Below are 18,960 nucleotides of genomic sequence, written 5' to 3'. Positions count from 1 at the left end.
AAAGGATCCCAAACCCTCACTCCTGGCAATGGGGGACCCCAAAAACACCAAAGCGACCCCAAAAGCGCCAAAGGGACCCCAAAGATGACAAAGGGACCCCAAAAGTGCCGAAGGGACCCCAGAAGTGCCAAAGGGACCCCAAAAGCACTGAAGGGACCCCAAAAGTGCCAAAGGGACCCCAAAGATGACAAAGGGACCACAAAAGTGCCAAAGGGCCCCCAAAAACGCTGAAGGGACCCCAAAGATGCCAAAGGGACCCCAAACCCTCACTCCAGGCAATGGGGGAACTCCAAAAGTGCCAAAGGGGCCCCAAAAGCACCGAAGGGACCCCAAAAGCTCCAAAGGGACCCCAAACCCTCACTCCAGGCAATGGGGGAACCCCAAAAGCTCCAAAGGGACCCCAAAAACGCCAAAGGGACCCCAAAAGCACCAAAGGGACCCCAAAAGCTCCAAAGGGACCCCAAACCCTCACTCCAGGCAATGGGGGAACCCCAAAAGCTCCAAAGGGCCCCCCCCAGCCCCTCAGCCGAGGCTGACCGGGAGCCCGTAGGCCACGGGCGCGGCCCCGATCAGCCATTTGAGTCTGGGGGCTGCGCGGGCCTGGGCCAGCTGGGCCAGCAGGGGGGTCCCGGGGCCCCCCCCCAGCCAGCCCTGCAGCAGCGCCCGCGCCAGCCGGTCCAGATCCCGATCCGTGACATCCCAGAGCGTCCCCAGAACCAGCGGGCTGCGAGGCACAGCGCGGGGCTGAGACCCCAGAGACAGACCCCAGAGAGAGACCCCAAACAGAGACAGACCCCAAATACAGACCCCAGAGAGAGACAGACCCCAGAGACAGACCCCAAATAGAGAGAGACCCCAAATACAGAGATCCCAAATACAGACCCCAGAGAGAGACCCCAAACAGAGACAGACCCCAAATACAGACCCCAGAGAGAGACCCCAAATACAGACCCCAGAGACAGACCCCAGAGAGAGAGAGAGACCCCAAATACAGACCCCAGAGAGAGACCCCAGAGAGAGACCCCAAATACAGACCCCAGAGAGAGACCCCAAATACAGACCCCAGAGACAGACCCCAGAGAGAGAGAGACCCCAAATACAGACCCCAAATACAGACCCCAGAGAGAGACCCCAAATACAGACCCCAGAGAGAGACCCCAAATACAGACCCCAGAGAGAGAGAGACCCCAAATACAGACCCCAAATACAGACCCCAGAGAGAGACCCCAAATACAGACCCCAGAGAGAGACCCCAAATACAGACCCCAGAGAGAGAGAGACCCCAAATACAGACCCCAGAGAGAGACCCCAAATACAGACCCCAGAGAGAGACCCCAAATACAGACCCCAGAGACAGACCCCAGAGAGAGAGAGACCCCAAATACAGACCCCAGAGAGAGACCCCAGAGAGAGACCCCAAATACAGACCCCAAATACAGACCCCAGAGAGAGACCCCAGAGAGAGAGAGACCCCAAATACAGACCCCAGAGAGAGACCCCAGAGAGAGAGAGACCCCAAATACAGACCCCAGAGAGAGACCCCAAATACAGACCCCAGAGAGAGACCCCAGAGAGAGAGAGACCCCAAATACAGACCCCAGAGAGAGACCCCAGAGAGAGACAGACCCCATAGAGAGACCCCAAATACAGACCCCAAAGAGAGACAGACCCCAAAGAGAGACAGATCCCAAATACAGAGAGACCCCAAATACAGAGAGAACCCAGAGACCCCAGATAGAGACCCCAAAGAGACCCCAAACAGAGACCCCAAATAGAAAGAGACCCCAATCCCCAACCCCCAATCCCAAACCCGCAAACCCCCAAATGTCAACCTCCAAACTCCCAAACCCCAACATCCAACCCCCAAACCCCAAACCCCCAAACCCCAGCCTCCAACCCCCAGATTGCAAACCACCAATCCCCAAACCCCAAATCCAAACCTCCAACCCCCAAATCCCCAAACTGCAAACCCCAAATCCCAAACCCCAAACCCCATATCCCAAATTGCAAACCCCAAATCCCCAAACCCCAACCTCCAACCCCCAAACCCCAAATCCCCAACCCCCAATCCCCAAACCCCAAATCCCCAAACCCCAGCCTCCAACCCCAGATTGCAAACCCCAAATCCCCAAACCCCAACCTCCAACCCCCAAACTCCAAATCCCCAACCCCCAATCCCCAAACCCCAGCCTCCAACCCCCAGATTGCAAACCACAAATCCCCAAACCCCAAATCCCAACCTCCAAATTGCAAATCCCCAACCCGCAACTTCCAACCCCCAAATCCCCAAACTGCAAACCCCAAAACCCCAAACCCCAAATCCCCAAACCCCAACCTCCAACCCCCAAATTGCAAACCCCAAATCCCCAAACCCCAAATCCCCAACCTCCAACCCCCAAATCCCCCAACCTCCAAATTGCAAATCCCCAAATCCTCAAACCCCAAACCCCAACCTCCAACCCCCAAATCCCCAAACCCCAACCCCCAAATTGCAAACCCCAAATCCCCAAACCCCAAACTGCAAACCCCAAATCCCCAAACCCCAATCCCCAAACCCCAAATTCCCATACCCCAACCTCCAACCCCCAAATCCCCATATCCCAAACCCCAAATCCCCAAACCCCAACCTCCAAATCCCAATCCCCAAACCCCAACCTCCAACCCCCAAATCCCCATATCCCAAACCCCAAACCCCAAATCCCCAAACCCCAAATCCCCAACCTCCAAATTGCAAACCCCAAATCCCCAAACCCCAACCTCCAAATTGCAAACCCCAAATCCCCAAACCCCAAATCCCCAACCTCCAACCCCCAAACTCCAACCCCCAAACCCCAAATTGCAAACCCGAAATCCCCAAACCCCAACCCCCAAATCCCCAAACCCCAATCCCCAACCCCCAAATTGCAAACCCGAAATCCCCAAACTGCAAACCCCAAATCCCCAAACCCCAAATCGCCAAACCCCAAATCCCAACCTCCAATCCCCAAACCCCAAACCCCAAACCCCAACCTCCAACCCCCAAATCCCCATATCCCAAACCCCAAACCCCAAATCCCCAAACCCAAAATTTCAACCCCCAAACCCCAAACCCCATATCCCAAACCCCAACCCCAAACCCCCAGCCCCAGCCCCAGCCCCGCACTCACCACCCGGCCAGGACGAACTTCAGGACGGTGCCCGAGGGCTCGAGGGGCCCCCGCGGGGCCAGCGCGGCGCTGGAGCAGCCGAAGAGCAGCGCCACGGCCCGGCAGGGCAGCCGTGCCAGGCTGTGCCCGTCCAGCAGCCGCGCCCCCGCCCCGTGCCCGGCGTAGCTGCGGGAAAAAACCCCAAAATCAGCCCCAAATCCGACCCCAAAACCAGCCGTGCCAGGCTGTGCCCGTCCAGCAGCCGCGCCCCCGCCCCGTGCCCGGCGTAGCTGCGGGAAAAAACCCCAAAATCAGCCCCAAATCCGACCCCAAAACCAGCCGTGCCAGGCTGTGCCCGTCCAGCAGCCGCGCCCCCGCCCCGTGCCCGGCGTAGCTGCGGGAAAAAACCCCAAAATCAGCCCCAAATCCGACCCCAAAACCGACCCCAAATCTGACCCCCAAAATCAGCCCCAAATCCGACCCCAAAACCAGCCGTGCCAGGCTGTGCCCGTCCAGCAGCCGCGCCCCCGCCCCGTGCCCGGCGGGAAAAAAAACCCCAAAATCAGCCCCAAAACTGACCCCAAAACCGGTCTCAAATCTGGCCCCAAAACTGGCCCCAAATCTGACCCCAAATCAGCCCCAAATCCGACCCCAAAACCAGCTGTGCCAGGCTGTGCCCGTCCAGCAGCCGCGCCCCCGCCCCGTGCCCGGCGTAGCTGCGGGAAAAAACCCCAAAATCAGCCCCAAATCCAACCCCAAAACTGGCCACAAATCTGGCCCCAAAACTGGCCCCAAATCTGGCCCCAAAATCAGCCCCAAAAAATGGCCCCAAAACCGACACCAAAATCAGCCCCAAATCTGACCCCAAAACCAACCCCAAATCTGACCCCAAAACAGGCCCCAAAACTGACCCCAAAACCAGCTCTAAAAATCAGCCCCAAAACTGACCCCAAAACCAGCTCTAAAAATCAGCCCCAAATCTGACCCCAAAATCGACCCCAAAACCAGCCCAAAAAACAGCCCCAAATCTGGCCCCAAAATCAGCCCCAAAAAACGGCCCCAAAACCGGCACCAAAATCAGCCCCAAATCTGACCCCAACACCAACCCCAAATCTGACCCCAAAACAGGCCCCAAAACCGGCCCCAAAACTGACCACAAAACCAGTCCCAAATATGACCCCAAAACCAGCCAGGAGCCCTCAAAAAAACCTCACAAAAAAGACCCCAAATCTGACCCCAAATGTCCCCAAAATCCAACCCCAAATCAGCCCCAAGTCCCCCCCAAATCCACCCCAATCAGACCCAAATCATCCCCAAATCCAACCCCAAATCCCCCCCAAAATCCAACCCCAAATCCAATCCCAAATCATCCCCAAATCCCCCCAAAACCCAACCCCAAATCATCCCCAAATCCCCCCAAACCACCCCAAACCCCTCCAAAATCCCACCCTAAATCCCCCAAAGTCCAACCCCAAATGCCCCGGCCCTTTTGGGGCGTCTCTCACATGTAGAGGTCGCGCTCCCCCAGCTCCTCCTGCAGCTGCTGCGGGCTCGGCGCCGCCCCCGACACCCCGCGCCAGCCGGGCTGGCTGGAAAACGGGGAAAAACGGGAAAAAAAACGGGAAAATCGGGATGGGAGAATGGAAACGGGGAAAAATCCAGGAGAAAATGGGAAAAAAATGGGAAAAAACAGGAAAAAAACGGAAAAAAAAACGGGAAAAAAAACGGGAAAATCGGGATGGGAGAATGGAAATGGGGAAAAATCCAGGAGAAAATGGGAAAAAAATGGGAAAAAAACAGGAAAAAAACGGGGAAAAAAAATGGGAAAATCGGGATGAGAAAATGGAAATGGGGAAAAATCCAGGAGAAAATGGGAAAAATTGGGGAAAAAACGGGAAAAAACGGAAAAAAAAATGGGAAAAAAAATGGGAAAATCGGGATGGGAGAATGGAAATGGGGAAAAATCCAGGAGAAAATGGGAAAAAAATGGGAAAAAAAACGGGAAAAAAACGGGGAAAAAAAATGGGAAAATCGGGATGGGAAAATGGAAATGGGGAAAAATCCAGGAGAAAATGGGAAAAATTGGGGAAAAAACGGGAAAAAAACGGAAAAAAAAATGGGAAAAAAATGGGAAAATCGGGATGGGAGAATGGAAATGGGGAAAAATCCAGGAGAAAATGGGAAAAAAATGGGAAAAAACCGTGCAAATCGGGATGGGAGAACTGGAACGGGGAAAAATCCGGGGAAAACGGGAAAAAAAGGGAAAATTGGGATGGCAGAATGGAAACGGGGAAAAATCCGGGAAAAAAACGGGAAAATCGGGATGGGAGAAAGGAAACGGGGAAAAAAGGGGCAGGGTTTGGGGTGCAGAACCCAAAATTGGGGGAAAAGGAGCAGATTTGGGGTTCCCAGAAAGATTTTGGGGTCCTGGAGGGGATTTTTGGGATCCCAAGCAGTTTTTGGGATTCCGGGGTAGATTTTTGGGGTCCTAGAAGGGATTTTGGGGTCCCAGGGGCATTTTTGGGGTCCCAGAGGGTTTTTTGGGGTCCCCGGGATAATTTTTGGGGTGTCCGGGATGTTTTTGGGATCCCGGAGCAATTTCTGGGATCCTGGGATAATTTTTGGGGTGTCCGGGATGTTTTTGGGATCCCGGAGCAATTTCTGGGATCCTGGGATAATTTTTGGGGTCCCAGGGGTGTTTTTGGGATCCCGGGGCAATTTTTGGGGTCCTGGAGGGGATTTTGGGGTCCCAGGGGGGTTTTTGGGGTCCCCGGGATAATTTTTGGGGTCCCACCTCTCGAACCAGCCCCGGAACCTCTCCTCGGTGCCGCCCAGGTCGCGCTGGGGGTTCAGGACGTAGAAGGCGTTTTTGGGGTTCACGCCCCGGCTCAGCACCGAGCCCGAGTGCTGCGGGGAAACGGGGATGGGGCACCCCGAAAACGGGGAGCGGCGCCCGCGGTGGGCCAGGGGTGTCCCCAGGGGTGCCCCCAATCCCAGGGGTGCCCCCAATCCCAGGGGTGTCCCCAGTCCCAGGGGTGTCCCCAGTCCCAGGGGTGCCCCCAATCCCAGGGGTGCCCCCAATCCCAGGGGTGTCCCCAGGTGTGCCCCCTATCCCAGGGGTGCCCCCAATCCAGGGGTGTCCTCAATCCCAGAGGTGTCCCCAATCCCAGGGGTGTCCCCAGCCCCAGGTGTGTCCCTGTCCCCAGGTGAGTCCCAGGTGTGTCCCAGGTGTGTCCCCAGGTGTGTCCCTGTCCCCAGGTGTGTCCCAGGTGTGTCCCAGGTGTGTCCCTGTCCCCAGGTGTGTCCCAGGTGTCCCCAGGTGTGTCCCAGGTGTGTCCCTGTCCCCAGGTGTGTCCCAGGTGTGCCCAGGTGTGTGTGTACCTGCCGTGGCAGCCCGTAGCGCAGCAGGAAGCGCAGCCCCTGCAGGGGTGTGTGCCCAGCCCCAGGTGTGCCCCTGTCCCCAGGTGTGTCCCAGGTGTGCCCCTGTCCCCAGGTGTGTCCCAGGTGTGTCCCTGTCCCCAGGTGTGTCCCAGGTGTGTCCCTGTCCCAGGTGTATCCCAGGTGTGTCCCAGGTGTGTCCCTGTCCCCAGGTGTGTCCCTGTCCGCAGGTGTGTCCCTGTCCCCAGGTGTGTCCCAGGTGTGTCCCAGGTGTGTCCCCAGGTGTGTCCCTGTCCCCAGGTGTGTCCCAGGTGTGTCCCAGGTGTGTCCCCAGGTGTGTCCCTGTCCCCAGGTGTGTCCCAGGTGTCCCCAGGTGTGTCCCTGTCCCCAGGTGTGTCCCAGGTGTCCCCAGGTGTGTGTGTACCTGCCGTGGCAGCCCGTAGCGCAGCAGGAAGCGCAGCCCCTGCAGGGGTGTGTGCCCAGCCCCAGGTGTGTCCCTGTCCCCAGGTGTGTCCCAGGTGTCCCCAGGTGTGTCCCAGGTGTGTCCCTGTCCCCAGGTGTCTCCCCAGGTGTGTCCCAGGTGTGTCCCTGTCCCCAGGTGAGTCCCAGGTGTGTCCCAGGTGTGTCCCTGTCCCCAGGTGAGTCCCAGGTGTGTCCCAGGTGTGTCCCTGTCCCCAGGTGAGTCCCAGGTGTGTCCCAGGTGTGTCCCTGTCCCCAGGTGAGTCCCAGGTGTGTCCCAGGTGTGTCCCTGTCCCCAGGTGTGTCCCAGGTGTGTCCCTGTCCCCAGGTGTGTCCCAGGTGTGTCCCCGTCCCCAGGTGTGTCCCCAGGTGTGTCCCCAGGTGTCCCCAGGTGTGCCCAGGTGTGTCCCAGGTGTGCCCAGGTGTGTGTGTACCTGCCGTGGCAGCCCGTAGCGCAGCAGGAAGCGCAGCCCCTGCAGGGGTGTGTGCCCAGCCCCAGGTGTGTCCCTGTCCCCAGGTGAGTCCCAGGTGTGTCCCCAGGTGTGTCCCTGTCCCCAGGTGTGTCCCAGGTGTCCCCAGGTGTGTCCCCAGGTGTCCCCAGGTGTGCCCAGGTGTGTCCAGGTGTGCCCAGGTGTGTGTGTACCTGCCGTGGCAGCCCGTAGCGCAGCAGGAAGCGCAGCCCCGGCAGCCGCGTCACCGGAACGTTCCGGAGCGTCCCGGAGCTCTCCCAGGGCAGGCGCTGCAGGTGCTGCGACACGGACGGGGACGGGGACGGCGTCAGGGACACGGCCAGGAGGAGGAGGAGGAGGAGGAAGGTGAGAGCGAAAGGATGAGGAGGAAAAGGAAAAAGAGGAGGAGGAAGAGGATGGAAAGAAAGAGGTGAAAAGGAGGAAGAGGAGGAGGAAGGGGGAAGAGGAGGAGGAAGAGGAGGAAGAGAAGGAAGAAAAAGGAGGAGGAAGAAGGAAGAGGAGGAGGAGGAAGAAGGAAAAGGAGGAAGAGGGAAGTGGGAGTAGGGAGGAGGAGGAGGATGAGGAAGAGGAGGAAGAGGAGGAAGGGGAGGAAGGGGAGGAAGAGGAAGAAGGTGGAAGAAAAAGGATGAGGAGGAAAAGGAAAAGAAAAGGAAAAAGAAGAGGAGGAAGAGGATGAGGAACGGGAAGAAAGAGGAACTGGGGAAAAGGAGGAAGAGGAGGAGGAAGGAGGAAAAGGGGGAAGAGGGGGAGGAAGAGGATGAGGAGGATGAGGAAAAGAAAAGGAAGGAGGAGGAAGAGGAGGAGGAAGGGGAAGGAGGAATAAGGAAAAGGGAAGTGGGAATAGGGAGGAGGAGGAAGAAGAGAATGAGGAGGAAAAGGAAAAGAAAAGGAAGGAGGAGGAAGAGGAGGAGGAAGGGGAGGAAAAGAAAGATGTGAAAAGGAGGAAGAGGAGGAGGAAGGAGGAATAAGGAAAAGGGAAGTGGGAACAGGGAGGAGGAGGAGGAGGAGGAGGGAAGGGAAGCGGGGATGAAGGCCGGGCTCACCCTGTCCAGCAGCAGCACCAGGGACCCCGCGCTGCCCCCGGGGCCCTCCCGGCGCCGCTCCAGGGCCTCGTCCAGCAGCAGCCGCGCCCGCAGCGGCCGGGATGGACACAGGGCTGCGGCCAGCGGCCGGACATCGGCCGGACACAGCACCGCCAGCAGCGCCTGCGGACGGACAGACAGCTCCAGGGAATTCCCAAAAAACGGGATCGGAGCCCCAAAATCTGGGATCGGAACCCCAAAATCTGGGATTGGAACCCCAAAGTCTGGGATTGGAACCCCAAAGTCTGGGATCAGAGCCCCACTGGACACAGGGCTGCGGCCAGCGGCCGGACATCGGCCGGACACAGCACCGCCAGCAGCGCCTGGGGACGGACAGACAGCTCCAGGGAATTCCCAAAAAATGGGATCGGAGCCCCAAAATCTGGGATTGGAACCCAGAAAATCCTGGGATCATGCTCCTGGAATCCAGGGATCAGCACCCCCAAATTGAAGACTCACCACCCCAAATCCCAGCTCCAAATTCCCAAATTCCCAACTCCCAAACACCGAATCCCAAATCTCAAACCCCAAAACCCCAAACCCCAAATTCCCAAACCCCTAAATTCCTAAACCCCAAATCCCTAACTCCGAAACCCCAAATCCCAAATTCCCAAACCCCAAATTCTCAACTCCCAAACCCCAAATCCCCTAACCCCTAAATTCCCAAACCCCAGATCCCGAACCCCAAATCCCCAATTTCCAAACTCCAAATCCCCAATTCCCAAACCCCAAACCCCAAATCCCCAAACCCCAGATCCCGAACCCCAAATCCCCAATTTCCAAACTCCAAATCCCCAATTCCCAAACCCCAAATCCCCAAGTCCCAAACCCCTAAATTCCCAAACCCAAAATCCCAAACACCAAACCCCAAATCCCAAATTTCCGAACCCCAAATCCCCAACCCCAAACCACAGCCCTGTACCCGGAGCAGGGCGGGCTCGGGGCGCTCCCAGCCGCATTCCCGGAGCTCCCGGAGCAGCCGGGCCAATTCCTGCTCCTCCAGGACGGAATTCCCGGGATCCCGGGGCAGCAGCAGCCCCCGCCAGCACCCCAAAACCTCCGAGTCCAGGCTCTGGATCAGGCTCTGGGGAAAGACACACAATGGGAACGGGATCCCAACCCCAAAAACTGTGGGAATGCCACGGGAGATCCCACGGGAATCCCTAAAGGAATCACAGGGGGAATCCCAAAAGGAATCCCAGGGAATGCCACGGGAAATCCCACAGGAATCCCAGCAAAAATCCCAAAGGAAATCCCAGGGAATGCCATGGGACAGCCCACGGGAATCCAAAAAGGAATCACAGGGGGAATCCCAAAGGAAATCCCACGGGAATCCCGAAAGGAATCACAGGGGGAATCCCAAAGGGAATCCCAGCAAAAATCCCAAAAGGAATCCCAGGGAATGCCACAGAAAATCCCACAGGAAATCCCACAGGAATCTCAGGGGGATTTCCAGGGAATCCCAGAGGAAATACCACAGGAATCCCAGGGAAAATCCCACAGGAAATCCCACAGGAATCCCGGGGGGTTTTGGGGCTGGCCAGGCCCCATTGTTCCCAAGAGTTTTCCTGATAGGTGGGAGTTTGGGAAATTTCAGGAATCCCAGGGAAAATCCCACAGGAATCTCAGGTGGATTTCCAGGGAATCTCAGGCGGGGTTTTCCAGGGAATCCCAGGGAAAATCCCACAGGAATCCCGGGGGGTTCTGGGGCCGGCCAGGCCCCGCATTCCCAAGGGTTTTTCCCGGTTTTTTGGGGTCCCTGTCCCACCTGCATGCGCAGGTCCAGGCGGGATCGCCGCTCCCACCACTCCTGGCGCTCCGTGCAGGCGTTGGCCTCGCGCTGCTCCCGCTGGATCCGCTCGAATTCCCGCAGAACCTCGCTCAGGGGGGCCTGGAAGGGGACAGGAGGGGGTTGGGATCCCAGTCCTGGGATAGGGAAGGGTTTGGGATCCCAATCCTTGGATATGGAAGGGTTTGGGATCCCAGTCCTTGGATATGGAAGGGTTTGGGATCCCAGTCCTGGGATAGGGAAGGGTTTGGGATCCCAGTCCTTGGATATGGAAGGGTTTGGGATCCCAGTCCTTGGATATGGAAGGGTTTGGGATCTCAGTCCTTGGCTGGGGAAGGGGTTTGGGATCCCAATCCTTGGATAGGGAAGGGTTTGGGATCCCAGTCCTTGGATAGGGAAGGGTTTGGGATCCCAATCCTTGGATAGGGAAGGGTTTGGGATCCCAATCCTTGGATAGGGAAGGGTTTGGGATCCCAATCCTTGGATAGGGAAGGGTTTGGGATCCCAGTCCTTGGATAGGGAAGGGTTTGGGATCCCAATCCTTGGATATGGAAGGGGGTTGGGATCCCAATCCTGGGATAGGGAAGGGTTTGGGATCTCAGTTCTTGGATAGGGAAGGGTTTGGGATCCCAGTCCTGGGATAGGGAAGGGTTTGGGATCCCAGTCCTTGGAATTTGGGGTGACCCCGCTCAAAATCCTGCAGAATCCAGCTCAGGGGGGCCTGGAATGGGACAGGAGGGGGTTGGGATCCCAATCCTTGGATAGGGAGGAAGAAGATGAAGAGGAGGGTGAAGACAAGGATGAAGATGAGAATGAGAACATGGATGAAGATGAAGATGAGGAGGAGGATGATGAAGAGGAGGACAATGAAGATGAAGATGAGGAGGAAGATGAGGAGGATGATGAAGAGGAGGACAATGAAGAGGAGGATGAGGAGGAGGATGAGGATGAAGATGGGGAGAGGATGAAGATGAGGAGGATGATGAGGAGGATGAAGAGGAGGATGAGGAGGAGGAGGAGGATGAAGAGGATGAGGATAAAGATGAGGAGAAGGATGAAGAGGAGGAGGAGGAGGAGGATGAGGATGAAGAGGAGGATGAGGAGGAGGAAGAGGATGAGGAGGATGAAGAGGATGAGGATGAAGATGAGGAGGATGATGAAGAGGATGAGGATGATGAGGATGAGGATGATGAGGATGAGGAGGAGGAAGATGAGGAGGAGGAAGATGAGGAGGAGGAAGATGAGGAGGAGGAAGATGAGGAGGAGGAAGATGAGGAGGAGGAAGATGAAGATGAGGAGGAGGATGAGAAGGATGAAGAGGATGAGGATGATGAGGATGAGGAGGAGGATGAAGATGATGAGGAGGATGAGGATGAGGATGAAGAGGATGAGGATGAGGAGGATGAGAAGGAGGATGAAGATGAGGAGGAGGAGGATGAGGATGAAGAGGATGAGGATGAAGATGATGAGGAGGATGAGGATGAGGAGGATGAGGATGAGGATGAAGAGGATGAAGATGAGGATGAAGATGAGGAGGATGAGGATGATGAGGAGGATGAGGATGAAGAGGATGAGGATGAAGATGATGAGGAGGATGAGGATGATGAGGAGGATGAGGATGAAGAGGATGAGGATGAGGAGGAGGAGGATGAGGATGATGAGGGTGAAGAGGATGAAGAGGATGAGGAGGATGAGGATGAGGATGAGGATGATGAGGATGAGGAGGAGGAGGAAGCTGACCTGGCAGCGCCCGGTGGCGACGCGCACGCTGAGGGGCTCCGCGCCGCGCTCCAGCCGCGTCAGCAGCAGCGTGTCCCCGAGGGCCCCGGGGGTGGCACTGGCCAGGGACAGCTGGCACACGGTGACACCTGCGGGGACACCCCAAACCTGGGAATTCCCCCAGAATTCCGCCCCCATGGAATTCCGCAGGCTGGAAAAGTTTCCCAGACCAAACTCCAACCATTCCCACCCTGTCCAAGGCCACCAAAGCCCCAAACTGGGAATTTGGGATTTTATCCCCAAACTGGGAATTTGGGATTTCCCAATCCCCAAACTGGGAACTTGGGATTTCCCATTCCCCAAACTGGGAACTTGGGATTTCCCAATCCCCAAACTGGGAATTTGGGATTTTATCCCCAAACTGGGAACTTGGGATCTCCCAATCCCCAAACTGGGAATTTGGGATTTCCCAATCCCCAAACTGGGAACTTGGGATTTTATCCCCAAACTGGGAATTTGGGATTTCTCAATCCCCAAACTGGGAACATGGCATTTTATCCCCAAACTGGGAATTTGGGATTTCCCAATCCCCAAACTGGGAACTTGGGATCTCCCAGCCCAGAATACCCAAACTGGGAATTTGGGATTTTCCAATCCCCGAACTGGGAAGCTGAGATTTCCTAATGCCCAAAATGGGAATTCGAGACTTCCCAATGCCCAAACTGGGAATTTCCAATGCCCAGACTGGGAATTCGAGACTTCCCAATCCCCAAACTGGGAATTTCCAATACCCAAACCGGGAATTTGAGATTTCCCAATCCCCAAACTGGGAATTTCCAATGCCCAAACTGGGAATTTGAGATTTCCCAACGCCCAAACTGGGAATTTGGGGTTTCCCAGCCCGGAATCCCAGCACTGACCGCTGGGAATCTTCTGGAGCTGCTCCCGGAATCGTTCCCGCTCCGCCGGCCCCAAACCCGTGGAGCTGAACTGGAAAAGCTCCTCGAGCTCGGCCAGGTGGGACTGGGAATCCTGGGAATTCCGGGAATCCTGGGAATTCCGGGAATCCAGGGAGAGGCCCTGGAGCTGATCCGAGATGTCCCCTCCGGCTGCTGCTTTCCTCTTCTTCCTGTGGGGTCATCCCAAAATTCCTTGGGATGGGGCCGGGGGGGAGCGGGATGGGGATTTGGGATGGGATGTGGGATGTGGATATGGGATGGGGGATATGGGATGTGGGATGGGGGATATAGGATGGGGGATATAGGATATGGGATGGTGATACAGGATATGGGATGGGGTATATGGGATATGGGATGTGGGATATGGGATGGGGGATATGGGATGGGGGATATGGGATATGGCATGGGGAATATGGGATATGGGATGGGGATAAGCCCCATTCCCTGTGGGACGTTGGGATGGGGATGTTGGAATGGGGACACTGGGTGGGACCCAATGCCCTGGGGATGAAGGGAGGGGACACTGGACAGGGACACTGGGAAGGGGACACTGGGAAGGGGACACTGGACAGGGACACTGGGAAGGGACACTGGGAAGGGACAGGGACACTGGACAGGGACACTGGACAGGGACATTGGACAGGGACGGGGACACTGGGAAGGGACAGGGACACTGGACAGGGACACTGGACAGGGACACTGGGAAGGGACACTGGGAAGGGACAGGGACACTGGACAGGGACACTGGGAAGGGGACATTGGGAAAGGACAGGGACACTGGACAGGGACACTGGACAGGGACACTGGACAGGGACACTGGACAGGGACAGGGACACTGGACAGGGACACTGGGAAAGGACAGGGACACTGGACAGGGACACTGGGAAGGGGACACTGGGAAGGGACACTGGGAAGGGACAGGGACACTGGACAGGGACACTGGGAAGGGGACACTGGACAGGGACAGGGACACTGGGAAGGGACAGGGACACTGGGAAGGGGACACTGGACGGTGCCACCCCCCAGCAGTGACCCACCGTGCCCTGGCGTGGACGATGGCCAGCAGCTGGTGGCGCATGGTGACGCTCAGGGACTCTGCCAGCAGCCCCGCGGTGGCCAGCGGGTCCCTGTCCCCCAGGGCCATGGCCAGCAGCTGGCACAGCTGGCCATAGAGAGAGCCCGGCGGGAAGTGACCGACCCACGCCAGGGCCTCGGCCAGGAGGGACCGGACAGTGTCCAGTGAGGGGTCACCTGGGGGGACAGAGGGGACAGTGGTCAGTGGGGACAGAGGGGACAGTGTCCAGTGAGGGGTCACCTGGGGGGACAGAGGGGACAGTGTCCAGTGAGGGGTCACCTGGGGGGACAGAGGGGACAGTGTCCAGTGAGGGGTCACCTGGGGGCACAGAGGGGACAGTGGTCAGTGGGGACAGAGGGGACAGTGTCCAGTGAGGGGTCACCTGGGGGGACAGTGTCCAGTGAGGGGTCACCTGGGGGCACAGAGGGGACAGTGGTCAGTGGGGACAGAGGGGACAGTGTCCAGTGAGGGGTCACCTGGGGGGACAGAGGGGACAGTGGTCAGTGAGGGGTCACCTGGGAGGGGACAGTGGTCAGTGGGGACAGAGGGGACAGTGGGGACAGAGGGGATAGTGGTCAGTGAGGGGTCATCTGGGAGGGGACAGTGGTCAGTGGGGACAGAGGGGAAAGTGTCCAGTGAGGGGTCACCTGGTGGGACAGTGGTCAGTGGGGACAGTGTCCAGAGAGGGTTCTGTTGGGGGGACAGAGGGGACAGTGGTCAGTGAGGCAGAGGGGACAGAGGGGACAGTGGGGACAGAGAGGTCAGTGGTCACTGGGGACAGTGGTCAGTGGGGACAGAGAGGATGGAGGGGTCACTGGGGACAGAGAGGTCAGTGGTCACTGGGGACAGTGGTCAGTGGGGACAGAGAGGATGGAGGGGTCAGTGGGGACAGAGGGGACAGTGGTCACTGGGGACAGAGAGGATGGAGGTCAGTGGGGAAAGTGGTCAGTGAGGACAGTGGTCAGTGAGGCAGAGGGGACAGTGGTCAGTGGGGACAAAGAGGATGGAGGGGTCAGTGGGGACAGAGGGGTCAGTGGTCACTGGGGACAGGAGGGGTCAGAACAGGAGGGAAAATGTTTGGGGACAAGAAAGGAAAGTTTGGGGAAAGGAAAAGTTTTGGGGAAGAAGGGAAAATTTGGGGGGAGGAGGAAAAGTTTTGGGGAAGAAGGGAAAAGTTCAGGAGAGGAAACTCCTGAGGAAAAAGAAGGAAAATTCCTGGAAAAGGAAGGAAAACTCCTGGAGAAGTCAGGCCAAGCCCAGCTGAGCTCCAAAATCCCAAAACCGCCCCAAAATTCCCCAAATCCTCCAAATTCCAGGTGCTCACCGGGCTGGGCAGAGGGGTGGGATCCCTCTGGATTTGGGGGATCCCCATTGTCCCCAATTCCTGGGATTTCCTCACTGGCCCCGGCTGGAAAAGACGGGGCAGTTTTGGGGTCAAAAAAGGCAATTTTGGGGTCACCAAGGTGAAATCCCCACGAAATCCCCCAAACTCACCTGGGGGCAGCGGCGGGAGCTCAAAGCTCATCTCCTCCTCTTCCTCCTCTTCCTCCTCCACGGCCCTCAGGGGGTCCCGCTCCTCAATCCCAGAGAATTCCCAGTTCCTCTTTTCCTCCAAAATTCCACTTTGGGGCTTCCCCCTCTCCTTCTTTTCCCGGGGACCTCCAGCCCCACGGGGACCCCTGTTTTCCTTCTTTTCCAGAGATTTTTGGGGTTTTTCCTTCTTTTCCACCTTTTCCATTTTGGGATTTCTCCTTTTTTCCACATTTTCCATTTTGGGATTTCCTGGTTTTTCCACATTTTCCATTTTGGGGTTTCCCGTTTTTTCCACATTTTCCATTTTGGGGTTTCCCCTTCTTTCCCTCTTTTCCAGAGCCGTTTGGGGGATGCCATTTTCTTTCTTTTCCAGATTTTCCACGTGGTTGATCCCCCTTTTTTCCCTCTTTTTGGGGGTCCCCAGCTCCTTCCGGGGCCGCCCCCGCCGGGGCTGAGCCCCAATTCCTGGAGAATTCCCGGGGGATTTTTGGGGCTGAACCCTCCTCTGGGCACAGGAATTTTTCCGGGTGGTTTTGGGGGGATCTGGGGGGATTTGGGGCTCCTCGGGGTCGCTGTCACTGAATGTCACCTGAAAAAGGGGGGGGGACAAAGGGGTTCAGCCCAATATTTTCACCCCAAAATTTCCCTTCCCCCAATTCCCCCCATCAAAGCTTTGCCCTCCAAATTTCCCATCCCTAATTTCCCTTCCCAAACTTTTCCCCCCAAAATTTTCCCTTCTCTTGATTTCCCCCACAAATTTCCATCCACAATTTCCATCCTCAATTTCCCTTCCCAAACTTTTCCCCCCCCAAAATTTTCCCTCCTCCTGTTTTCCCCCTGAAATTTCCCTTCCTAAACTTTTCCCCCAATCATTTCCCCCTGCAAAATTTCCCTCCCCCTGATTTCCCCCGAAATTTCCATCCCAAATTTATCTTCCAATTTCCATTCTCAATTTCTCTTCCAAAACTTTTCCCTCCTTCCGATTTCCCCCCAAATCTCCCTTCCCAAACTTCCCCCCCCCAATCATTTCCCCCCAAATTTCCCTTCCCAAACTTTTCCCCCCAATCATTTCCCCCCAAATTTCCCTTCCCAAACTTTCCCCCCCAATCATTTCCCCCCAAATTTCCCTTCCCAAACTTTTCCCCCCCAATCATTTCCCCCCAAATTTCCCTTCCCAAACTTTTCCCCCCAATCATTTCCCCCCAAATTTCCCTTCCCAACCTTTCCCCCCCAAGCCCAAACTCACCCTGATCCGGGACTTGACCCTTCCTGGGATTTTGGGGGCCCTGTGGAGCCGGGAGTTGCCCCCGGGGGGGGAGGGCTCCTCGCTGAAGATGGTGAAGGGGGTCCTGGGCCCCCCCAGCCGCGCTTTTGGGGGCACCCCCGATTTGGGGTGGGGGGTGCAGGGCCCCCCCGGCCGCAGGACAATGGGGGGGACCTCGGGGTCTGAGTCCCCCAGGGTGAAAACGTCCCCAAATTTGGTGGGCTTCACTTTTGGGGTCTTCCCCGCCTTGGCTTTGGGGGCTTTGGCTTTTTGGGGTTTGGTTTTGGGGGGAGCTTTGGGGGTTTTTTGGGGTTTTGGGGGGTTCGGGGTGGGTGGGGGACGGGGGGTCCAGGCCTGGGCTAGGATGTCGTCCATGGAGCGGCCGAGGGCGGTGGCCACGCGGCCGAGGGTGGCCACGGCTTTGGCCAGCAGCAGAGTGGCCACGGCCACCCCCAGGCCAGCCACGGGGGGACTTTGGGACCCCAGGAGGGTCAGTCCCTGCTCCAGCTCCTCGTCCCAAGTGGGGTGGCACTGGGATGGACTGGCCAGGCTCTGCAGGGCCAGCGTGGAGTAGCCAGTGGCCACCAGCTCGGCCAGCGGGCCCAGGGGGGATGGGTCCCTGTCCCCAAAGGTGTCCCCATTGCCAGGGTGGCCCTGAAGGTCCCTGATCCCAGAGGGGTGCTGCAGGTCCCTGTCCCCAGGAGTGTCCCCGTCCCTGGGGGTGTCCCTGTCCCCAAGGGCGTCCCCATTGCCAGGAAGGTCCCTGTCCCCAGGAATGTCCCCATTCCCAGCGGGGTCTGACAGATTCCTGTCCCCATTCCCAGGAATTCCCCTGTCCCTAAAGGTGTCCCCAGTCCCAGGAATGTCCTTCCCAGTGTTCCCATTCCCAGGAATTCCCCTATCCCTAAAGGTGTCCCCATTCCCAGAGGGATCTGACAGATTCCTATCCCCATTCCCAGGAATTCCCCTGTCCCTAAAGGTGTCCCCAGTCCCAGGAACGTCATTCCCACTGTCCCCATTCCCAGGACTGTCCCTGCCGGTGTCCCCAGTCCTAGGAATGTCCTTCCCAGTGTCCCCATTCCCAGGAATTCCCCTGTCCCTAAAGGTGTCCCCATTCCCAGGAACGTCGTTCCCAGTGTCCCCATTCCCAGGACTGTCCCTGCCGCTGTCCCCATTCCCAGGACTGTCCCAGCTGGTGTCCCCATTCCCAGGACTGTCCTTCCCAGTGTCCCCATTCCCAGGAATTCCCCTGTCCCTGCCGGTGTCCCCATTCCCAGGACTGTCCCAGCTGGTGTCCCCATTCCCAGGACTGTCCTTCCCAGTGTCCCCATTCCCAGGAATTCCCCTGTCCCTGCCGGTGTCCCCATTCCCCAGCCCCACCCCAGGGACCCTGCCCCACGCCTCCCGTGCCAGGCGGGCGCCGGCGCTGGCACAGCGGGGCAGCGCCTGCCGCACCAGCGCCAGCCCCGGGGCCACCTCCCCGGCCACCAGCCACGCCCGGGCCTGGGCCAGCAGCCAGCGCAGCCCCAGGGCCACCAGGGCGGGGTCGGAGCAGAAGGAGCAGGGACATCCCGAGGGATGGCACAGGAATTCCAGACTTTTCCAGACTTTTCTTTCCTTCAGCTCCGGCGAGGCCGTGAGAGCGTCCGGCTGCTCCGGGAGCGCGGCCGGAGCCAGGACGTCCAGGGAGGGACCCTTCAGGAACTCCTCGTCCTCCTCCCCGCCGGGAATGGGGTCAGGAATGGGATCCTGGGGTTTCTTCTTCTCCACGTGGCCCTTCCGGAGCTGGATCTTGGCCCGGCGCTGAGGCTCCCGGAAAAGTTTGGGTTCTGGAATGGGAATTCGGGGAGAATTTGGGGTTTGGGGTCCTGTAGGGAATGATTCCCAGCTGGGTTTGAACCCTGGAGGGGACGGAAGGGATTTTTGGGGTTCTCTTCCTAAAGGGATTTAACTCTGGAAGGGATTTTTGGGGTTCTCTTCCCAGTGGGATTTAACTCTGGAGGGGATGGAAGGGATTTTTGGGGTTCTCTTCCTAAAGGGATTCAACTCTGGAAGGGATAATTTGGGATTTTCCAGCCCAAAAAAAGGGGTCCAGAAACCTGGATCC

General features: G+C 57.6%; 1 protein-coding gene across 1 annotated transcript in view; it reads right to left on the bottom strand.

Annotated features, from left to right (window-relative positions):
• Positions 1-6: 6 nt before the first annotated feature.
• Positions 7-18,960, bottom strand: part of ESPL1 (extra spindle pole bodies like 1, separase) — a 37,290-nt gene continuing 18,336 nt past the window's right edge. The window contains exons 20-34 of the mRNA XM_053967307.1: positions 18,229-18,682; positions 16,836-17,616; positions 15,551-16,178; positions 15,381-15,464; positions 14,019-14,232; positions 12,943-13,151; positions 12,044-12,171; positions 10,283-10,405; positions 9,437-9,598; positions 8,476-8,637; positions 7,606-7,710; positions 5,920-6,032; positions 4,631-4,714; positions 3,147-3,311; positions 7-724 (exon numbers count right to left, since the gene is read on the bottom strand). Coding sequence (XP_053823282.1) covers positions 523-724; positions 3,147-3,311; positions 4,631-4,714; positions 5,920-6,032; positions 7,606-7,710; positions 8,476-8,637; positions 9,437-9,598; positions 10,283-10,405; positions 12,044-12,171; positions 12,943-13,151; positions 14,019-14,232; positions 15,381-15,464; positions 15,551-16,178; positions 16,836-17,616; positions 18,229-18,682 — 3,614 coding nt within the window. The 3' untranslated portion in view covers positions 7-522. The remainder of the gene's footprint in view (positions 725-3,146; positions 3,312-4,630; positions 4,715-5,919; positions 6,033-7,605; positions 7,711-8,475; positions 8,638-9,436; positions 9,599-10,282; positions 10,406-12,043; positions 12,172-12,942; positions 13,152-14,018; positions 14,233-15,380; positions 15,465-15,550; positions 16,179-16,835; positions 17,617-18,228; positions 18,683-18,960) is intronic.

Source organism: Vidua chalybeata, chromosome 30, assembly GCF_026979565.1.
Source record: "Vidua chalybeata isolate OUT-0048 chromosome 30, bVidCha1 merged haplotype, whole genome shotgun sequence".
NCBI lineage: Eukaryota > Metazoa > Chordata > Aves > Passeriformes > Viduidae > Vidua > Vidua chalybeata.
Note: the sequence above shows the minus strand (reverse complement) of the source record. Positions and strands in the feature narration are given on the sequence as shown.